The sequence below is a fragment of the Salvelinus fontinalis genome, chromosome 20 (genome assembly GCF_029448725.1).
Source record: "Salvelinus fontinalis isolate EN_2023a chromosome 20, ASM2944872v1, whole genome shotgun sequence".
NCBI classification, from domain to species: domain Eukaryota; kingdom Metazoa; phylum Chordata; class Actinopteri; order Salmoniformes; family Salmonidae; genus Salvelinus; species Salvelinus fontinalis.
In genome coordinates this window covers 31415254-31424777 of record NC_074684.1, presented here as the reverse complement: position 1 = coordinate 31424777, position 9524 = coordinate 31415254, and the positions used below count along the sequence as shown (strand labels likewise).

Below are 9524 nucleotides of genomic sequence, written 5' to 3'. Positions count from 1 at the left end.
TGGACTATCTAAATAGGTGTACAGAGGCCCATTATCAGCAACCATCACCCCTGTGTTTCAATGGTATGTTGTGTTAGCTAATCCAAGTTTATCATTTTAAAAGGCTAATTGATCATTAGAAAACCCTTTTGTTATTATTTTAGCACAGCTGAAAACTGTTGTTCTGATTAAAGAAGCAATAAAACTGGCCTTCTTTAGACTAGTTGAGTATCTGGAGCATCAGCATTTGTGGGTTCGATTACAGGCTCCAAATGGCCAGAAACAAATAACTTTCTTCTGAAACACGTCAGTCTACTCTTGTTCTGAGAAATGAAGGCTATTCCATGCGAGAAATTGCCAAGAAACTGAAGATCTCATACAACGCTGTGTACTTCTCCCTTCACAGAACAACTGGCTCTGACCAGAATAGAAAGAGGAGTGGGAGGCCACAGTGCACAACTGAGCAAGAGGACAAGTACGTTAGAGTGTCTAGTTGGAGAAACGGATGCCTCACAAGTCCTCAATTGGCAGCTTCATTAAATAACACCCGCAAAACACCAGTCTCAACTTCAACAGTGAAGAGGCGACTCCGGGTGCTGGCCTTCTAGGCAGAGTTGCAAAGAAAAAGCCATATCTTAGACTGGCCAATAAAAAGAAAAGATTAAGATTGGCAAAAGAACACAGACACTGGACAGAGGAAATCTGCCTAGATGGCCAGCATCCTGGAGTCGCCTCTTCACTGTTGACGTTGGGACTGGTGTTTTGCGGGTACTCTTTAATGAAGTCACCCCAAACTTTTGAACGGTAGTGTATGTCATTGAGTTAATAAAGCCACATACAAACATGACCTCTTTTTTGTTTACTTGAGTAAGGCAGCTCCAAAATGCAGGTGTTCAGCCTAGCTCAGTGTTTTCTGTAGTGATGGGGCAAGCCAGTAGAAAATACAGAGCGTTGCACCGTGATTGGCTCAGTGTTCAGTCACTCATGGGGACACTACGTCACCGTCAAGTCTAAGGGCAGAGCTAGAAAATTCTAGCCCCTTGGGTGCTGCCATAGAGTTACATTCAAAGTGCCCATCCAAGAAGGCTCAAAGTCATTGGCCACAGATAAAATGACTGGCCCAACGCTCTAACCACTAGGCCACCTGCCGCCCCAAGTGGCTATTTTCCAAGTTTAAAATGATAAACATTCAACATTGGCCACACTGTTAATGAAACATGATTTGTGCCGTAATCTCTCCGAACTGCGAAAACTTGACTTCAGTGAGTTCAATACAACTGGGGTGTCAGGAATAAATTAGCTCCGACTGGGAAAATTTGTTTTGAACGGTCATCCAACTCTGAATTGTAAATCCGGCCTCTTTCTAGAGCTACGACTTGAAGATCAATGACGTCATCATGATTCAACCTTGTTCCCAGTTGTTTTGAAAGCACCATAAATCCAGAGAATGCCAGACTTTGATGACAAAATTTGCCCACGAAGGACTGCCGCGCCACTTTCCTGTTCAAGAGAGCACAGCTCAACAAGGTGAGTCCAAACATGTAATGTATGCTGCTGCATAAATGATGTAATATGCCAGGGAGATATGCACACTGTAGCTAAGACAGTAATACTAAGTGTATGTTGTGTAGTAAGATGTTCGTAGCCCATGTGCCTCACCCTAATAATTTGGTCCATTTGCCCCTCTTAATTGTGCCTACTGTTCTGACTCGGTGGTACACATGTAGTCTATAACCTGTTTTTGAGAAATGTAATCATTGAATATTGTAGGCGCTTTCATTGTTTGCTTTTATGCCCCCTTTATGTATCCTACGGTTCTGACTTGGTGTACAGGAAGAACACTGTAAGAACGGCCCATGTTCTGAATTGTCACTGTACATTTCAAAAGTGCTAAACAAATATTTATATTGACTACGTCCGTCCTCGCTTGCTCATTAATGTAGTAATTGAAATTACGGATTGCCTCTTACACGCTTATCGTCCCCTTATACCATAGTTCGTACATCTCAATTGTCATTAAAAACCACATTTGTTTAAGCAAGTCAGCCATATCAGCCATGTTTATTTTAAAGGCAGTAAATGAGGCTGAATGAACTGTTTCACTGCCAGACAAGGCTCTGCTGATAGCCAGGTGTAGCAGTGGTAAGGTGTTGGGGCTGCTGTTGGGACAGCTTTATGTAGGTCCTAACAGTTTGTGGGCAGCATTTGTCACCGTTATATTGCAATTAATATATTGTTTAGTGTTGTGTTGTGTAGTGGCTTTGCTGGCATGCATTTTTTTACCCCACCAAGGTTTACATGCTAAAATTGCCACTGCACAAGAAAGCTGGTGACATTCTGTGACAATCTCAGTTCTATGCGAAGAGTTCATTAAACTGAATTTTTAAAAATTGTTTTCAATTCCATAAATGTACTGATGTAAATCTTTTCTAATGACTTTGTATTTATCTTGTTTAATGCATCTGATTTTGTAACTGTCATCTTTGAATTATGGTATTATTTTTGTTTATTTTTAAAATCTAATCCGAATGACAGGGTCGAAGTTGTCTCTGGGAAGAAATAAAGTTATTTTTATTATATTTCTGAATGGATACAAAAATGGATATAATCGCTTGTAATATAGTGACTGTCCACCCAGAGACTTTACAGCGCTCCAAAAAGCGGGCTTTGAGACCATGCGGATACCGCTCCTACAGGTGGGCCAGCCAGCCACTTCCACACGCAGTTGGAAATCTAAGTTTCCAAGTGAATTGCTGCTTGGCTCGAGCACTCGTTCCTTCTCTCCTCCGAGGAATGATGAGGTGATTCGGAGCACCAACAATGGGACCGAGCTTGCCACGCAGAACCTAAACCTCAAAGCAACCCTGGACCTTCAGAACGTGGAGGAGAAGTAACTCCAAAACGTCTCGCTGTTTCAAGGATGTTCTTCCCAGATGTGCCTCTCTCAGCCATCAATTACGCGTTCGTGTTGGGAATAACGTGTCTGACGGTCTTCTGCAACTTCACCAAAAGTTCCTCTGAGTTTTCAGGTTGGGAAAGCATGCTTACCCCAGTCTAATTGATGCTGCGTTTGTTTTACCATTGTAGTCTATACTTTGTGTAATAAATGCCTTATACTAGTTGTTTTTGGCTAGAACAAGTGAGGGCGATACATTGAGAAAATCCTTATTGGGTGGTGTTGGTCAGGTGATAAAGTCGCGGTCATCTGCACAGAAAGTATTTTGGGCTAGGCTACTTTATGTTTCAGATTTGCAGAGTGCAGTGCGGATTGTTATTGGTTGTAGTTTTTACTACATGTTTTGTAGTCTATGGGCCCCATTTGGCGTGTTACAACCTGCGGTGCATGTGTTTGCTTCAAATCAAAAAGACTAACGCTTTTAAAGGCACGCAGTAAGATGTAGGCATTTCCATCTACAAGGACCCATGAGCACCAACATGGGATGTTCATAGGAGCATGTCCAATTGGGTGTCAAAACTAAGAATCCATTTTTTTTGAGAAATTAAGGCATATATATATACACACACACACACACACACACACAGTGCCTTCGGGAAGTATTCAGACCCCTTGACTTTTTCCACATTTTGTTATATTACAGCCTTATTCTAAAATGGATTAAATCGTCCCCCCGTCCCCCCCCCCTCATCAATCTACACACAATACCCCATAATGACAAAGCAAAAACAGGTTTTTAGAAATGTTTGCTAATTTATTACAACAAAAAAATGGAAATAAATAATTTACATAAGTATTCAGACCCTTTACTCAGTACTTTGTTGAAGCACCTTTGACTGTGATTACAGCATCGCGTCTTCTTGGGTATGACGCTATAAGCTTGGCACATCTGTATTTGTGTAGTTTCTCCCATTCTTCTCTGCAGATCCTCTCAAGCTCTGTCATGTTGGATGGGGAACGTTGCTGCACAGCTATTTTCAGGTCTCTCCGGAGATGTTTGATTGGGTTAAAGTCTGGGCTCTGGCTGGGCACCTCAAGGACTTTCAGAGACTTGTTCCGAAGTCACTCCTGCGTTTTCTTGGATGTGTGCTTAGAGTCGTTGTCCTCTTGGAAGGTGAACCTTCGCCCCAGTCTGAGCGCTCTGGAGCAGGTTTTCATCGAGGCTCTCTCTGTACTTTGCTCCGTTCATCTCTCCCTCGATCCTGACAGGTCTCCCAGTCCGTGCTGCTGAAAAATATCCCCACAGCATGATAATGCCACGACCATGCTTCATCGTAGCGATGGTGCCAGGCTTTCTCCAGACGTGGCGCTTGGCATCCAGGCCAAATAGTTCAATCTATGTTTCATTAGACTGAGAGTCTTTCGGTGCCTTTTGGCAAACTCCAAGCCGGTTGTCATGTGCCTTTTACTGAGGAGTGGCTTCCGTCTGGCCACTCTACCATAAAGGCCTGATTGGTGGAGTGTTGCAGAGATGTCCTCTGGAAGCTTCTCCCATCTCCACAGAGGAACTTTAGAGCTCTGTTACAATGAACATTGGGTTCTTGTTCACCTTCCTGACCAAGGCCCTTCTCCCCTATTTTATATTTTAGATTCTTCAAAGTAGCCACCCTTTGCCTTGATGACAGCTTTGTACACTCTTGGCATTTTCTCAGCCAGCTTCACCTGGAATGCTTTTCCAACAATCTTGAAAGAGTTCCCACATATGCTGAGCACTTGTTGGCTGATTTTCCTTCACTCTGCGGTCCAACTCATCACAAACCATCTCAATTGGGTTGAGGCCGGGTGATTGTGGAGGCCAGGTCATATGACCATATGATGCAGCACTCCATCACTCTCCTTCTTGGTCAAATAGCCCTTACACAGCCTGGAGGTGTGTTGGGTCATTGTCCTGTTGAAAAACAAATTATAGTCCCACTAAGTGCAAACCAGATGGGATGGCGTATCGCTGCAGAATGCTGTGGTAGCCATGCTGGTTAAGTTTGCCTTGAATTCTAAATAAATCACTGATAGAGTCACCAGCAAAGCACCATCACACCACCTCCTCCATGCTTCACTGTGGGATCCACACATGCGGCAATCATCTGTTCACCTATTCTGCGTCTCACAAAGACACGGCGGTTGGAATCAAAAATTTGGACTCATCAGACCAAGGGACAGATTTCCACCGGTCTAATGTCCATTGCTCGTGTTTCTTTGGCCAAACAAATGTCTTCTTCTTATTGTTGTCCTTTCATAGTGGTTTCTTTGCAGCAGTTCGACCATGAAGGCCTGATTCACGCAGTCTCGGTGAAGAGTTGATGTTGAGATGTGTCTGTTAGTTGAACTCTGTGAAGCATTTATTTGGGCTGCAATTTCTGAGGCTGGTAACTCTAATGAACTTATCCTCTGCAGCAGAGGAAACTCTGGGTCTTCCTTTCCTGTCGCGGTCCTCATGAGAGTCAGTTTCATCATAGCGCTTGATGGTTTTTGCGTCTGCACTTGAAGAAACTTGACGTTTTTTTTCCGGATTGATTTACCTTCATGTCTTAAAGTAATGATGGACTGTCGTTTCTCTTTGCTTATTTGAGCTGTTCTTGCCATAGTATGGACTTGGTCTGTTACCAAATGGGTCTTTCTTCTGTATACCACCCCTACCTTGTCACAACACAACTGATTGGCTCAAACACATTAAGGAAAGAAATTCCACAAATTAACATTTAACAAGGCACACCTGTTAATCGAAATGCATACCAGGTGACTACCTCATGAAGCTGGTTGAGAGAATGCCAAGAGTGGGAAAAGCTGTCATCAAGGCAAAGGGTAACTACTTTAAAGATTCTCAAATATAAAATATATTTTGATTTGTTTAACACTTTGGTTACTACATGATTCCATATGTGTTATTTCATAGTTTCAATTATTCTACAATGTAGAAAATAGTAAAATAAAGAAAACTGACTCTGGAAGCAACGTCAGCACAATAACTTTTCTTCGGGAGCTCCAAGAAAAAGGTTTTCATGGCCGAGCAGCCGCACACAAGCCTAAGATCACCATGCACAATGCCAAGTGTTGGCTGGTGTGGTGTAAAGCTCGCCGCCATTGGACTCTGGAGCAGTGGAAACGCGTTCTCTGGAGTGATGAATCACGCTTTACCATCTGGCAGTCCGACGGACAAATTAGTGTTTGGCGGATCCCAAGAGAACGCTACCTACCCCAATGCATAGTGCCAACTGTAAAGTTTGGTGGAGGGGGAATGATGATCTGGGGCTGTTTTTCATGGTTCGGGCTAGGCCCCTTAGTTCCAGTGAAGGGAAATCTTAACGCTACAGCATACAATGACATTCTTGACGATTCTGTGCTTCCAACTTTGTGGCAACAGCTTGGGGAAGGCCCTTTCCTGTTTCAGCATGACATGTGCACAAAGCAAGGTCCATACGGAAATGGTTTGTCGAGATCAGTGTGGAAGAACTTGACTGGCCTGCACAGAGCACTCAACCCCATTGAACACCTTTGGGATGAATTGGAACCAGAGCCATGCCTAATTTCCCAACATCAGTGCCGATCTCACGAATGGTCTTGTGGCTGAATGTAAGCAAGTCCCTGCAGCAATGTTCCATCATCTAGTGGAATGCCTTCCCAGAAGAGTGAAGGCTGTTATAGCAACAAAGGTGGGACCAACTCCATATTAATGGCCATGATTTTGGAATGAGATGTTCGACAAGCAGGTGTCCACATACTTTTGGTCATGTAGTGTAGCTATATACTGAAAAGTAGAGTACAGTAGAGCACACTATAGTGGAGTACAGTGTAATGTGCTGTATTGCACTATACTGTAAAGTACTAAACATGTCTAATTTACTGTACTCTACTCTACAGTGATATCCAATCTTGTGACCAACCAAATGTGGTCTTGTTTGGGGGTGGAGCTCATTACAATAATAGCCTGTGTGTAGAATAAAACACAAATATGCAAACAACAAAAAAAAGCATATTACTTTGTGTTCCTATTCAGGATAAATCAATGACATTCATATCCATAATTATTAATTTCAGTATAGTACAGATCAGGGACCCATGTTACAATTACGTTACCATAATTATGTTAGAGGATGTAAATTCACTTCACCTACTGTAGTTCAATAACCAAAATAATGTCACGTCCTCGCCATAGAAAGTCTTTATTTTATATGGTAGAGTAGGTCAGGGCATGACTAGGGGTTAATCTAGTTTATATTTTCTATGTGGGGTTCTAGTTTGTTTTTTCTATGTTGGTGTTTTAGTATGATTCCCAATTAGAGGCAGCTGTTTATCGTTGTCTCTAATTGGGGATCATACTTAAGTAGCATTTTTTTCACCTGTGGGTTATGGGATATTGTTTTGAGTAGTGCACCGTGCACCGCTGTAGTCACAGTTTGTTGTTCGTTTATTGTTTGTTTTGCTAAGTTTCACTTTATAATAAATTATGTGGAACTCTACGTACGCTGCGCCTTGGTCCGACCATTATTACGAACATTGTGACAAATAAAAATGTCAAATTCAAGGTGTTATGTCATAGCTGACACCCAATTTTTTCTGCAGGCGTCTTTGAATCTTAATTCGTAGTAGTTATTTTAAGAGATTTTGGATAATGTGGTTGTATAAACAACTGAGCCAGATTTTACCCTTATTCTGACATTTTCTGTGTAGCCTAAATTATTCAAAGCAGTCCTAGATTTGTATGGTTTGTTAAACTTTGAAATCAATGTTTTTTGTTTGGCATACATTTTTTAAGTGAAAAATGGAATTTCCCATGTGCATGCCATGTGCAGAGTCTAGCACCAAAACAAACGTAAACAATGGTGATAATGCGTCCCCATGGCTATTCAAGGAATGACATTTCATAGAGCAACGGCACTATTTTTTTTATAGCTACGTCATTCTTCAAATTGTATGACAACAAAGCCATAAACATTGTTTTCTGTTGTTATGATACGTTATAGAGTTGTACTAACCTCAACATCCTATGAATTTACAGGAAATCTTACGCTGTGGCTTTAAACATGCTGAAAGCCTCATGTGCCCTGGTCTGTGTGTCATGGTACTTCTAATACTGTCAAAATAGGGGGCTAAACATCTACCCCGTTGTTTTGCTTCTTGTCAAAAGCCCACATGCTTTTACTGTTGCCAGTGCCTCGGTATCAGTTATTGTAGGGTTATTTTCATTAGTACTCTAACGCACTGACATTTGTAAATAGCACATTTAACTTCCTGATCATGCTTGTAGATAAAGACATGTCAGAATGGTGTTAATGTTTTACTACATAAAAGATTATACTACTACCTCACCCAGTTGGAAATAACCCACATTCTTTGGACTTCCAAGACATGTTGAGAATGTTTCAAGAGCATTGACAGACATGGATATATACAGTGGTATTTATGGGAATGTTTCCTTGTTATTTAAAACTGAAGCAGTATTTCTGACAGTTCTATAGGCCTACATGGGTTTCATCTACTTAATATCCTTGCACGTTTTCTTTATTTCTACAGAATAATGCCATGTGATAAAGCACAAGCCCTAACTGTCATGGTCTATTGTAATGAATGGAAAAGTCTCTCATTTGAGATTGGAGGCTTCAGTGATTCTTTAGCCCCCAGCCTAGACCAGCCCTCTAAGCAGCAGCAGGGCTGTAAGTTTTGTTTACTGTGTCATAAACCAGGAGGAGAGCTTTGTGTCAATGTGAATTGGCTTCTAATGGGTCTCCTAATGGTTGTAAATGAGCAGACAAATGCCTGACTGGGGCCAAGGTGTTAAAGAGCAGATGTGTTAAGTTAATGTGTGCATTAGTGCCTGTTGCTTAGGCGATTGCGCTGTCATTACCTCTCAAAATGCTGATAACTTTACATTTTGAGTCTGTTCAACTCTATATTGTCCAGAAATAGATTGAGTCAATGGATGGGACTAATGCAACCTCACAGAAAACATGTTACTAAAACCAGTATAGTCTAGATTTAATGTCAGAGCAGTTTTTAATATTTTACCTTTATTTAACTAGGCAAGTCAGTTATGAACAAATTCTTATTTTCAATGACAGCCTACCAGGGAACAGTGGGTTAACTGCCTTGTTCAGGGGCAGAATGACAGATTTTTACCTTGTCAGCTCGGGGATTCGATCTTGCAACCTTTCGGTTACTAGTCCAACACTCTAACCACTAGGCTACCTGCCACCCCGAAACAGCCCTTGGAACAGCTTTATGAATATCCTGGGTTAGACTCGATTATCGAAACATTGGGTGGTAGGCAGGAGTTGTTCCTTTAGGCCGGGGATGGGAAAGGAAACGTCATTGTCATATACGTCCCTTCATTCCTGGTTCCTAAACTCTTAAGTTATATTAGGTACAGGGCGGGGGTTCAGAAACTTGTTTGCTCACCAGGACCACTGCAACCCAACATACCAATGCAAAAACTGCTGACTTGGCCGCATTCAATTCAACGTGAATTAAGAAAAGAATCCTGCTCCTGAATACCATCTCGGGGACTGAAAGACAACTTTAGCAATCAGGCACATTCTTGGCCAACTGGCATCTCCTTGGAGACCAAGGACCAAGCCTTTGATTGACATCTGCCTGC

The 9524-nt window shown here is 41.9% G+C and overlaps 1 protein-coding gene across 1 annotated transcript in view; it reads left to right on the top strand.

Moving 5' to 3' along the window:
- Positions 1 to 2691: 2691 nt before the first annotated feature.
- LOC129817719 (protein eva-1 homolog A-like) overlaps positions 2692 to 9524 on the top strand; it is a 191675-nt gene continuing 184842 nt past the window's right edge. The window contains exon 1 of the mRNA XM_055873218.1: positions 2692 to 3008. Within this exon, the coding sequence (XP_055729193.1) occupies positions 2900 to 3008 (109 nt within the window). The 5' untranslated portion in view covers positions 2692 to 2899. The remainder of the gene's footprint in view (positions 3009 to 9524) is intronic.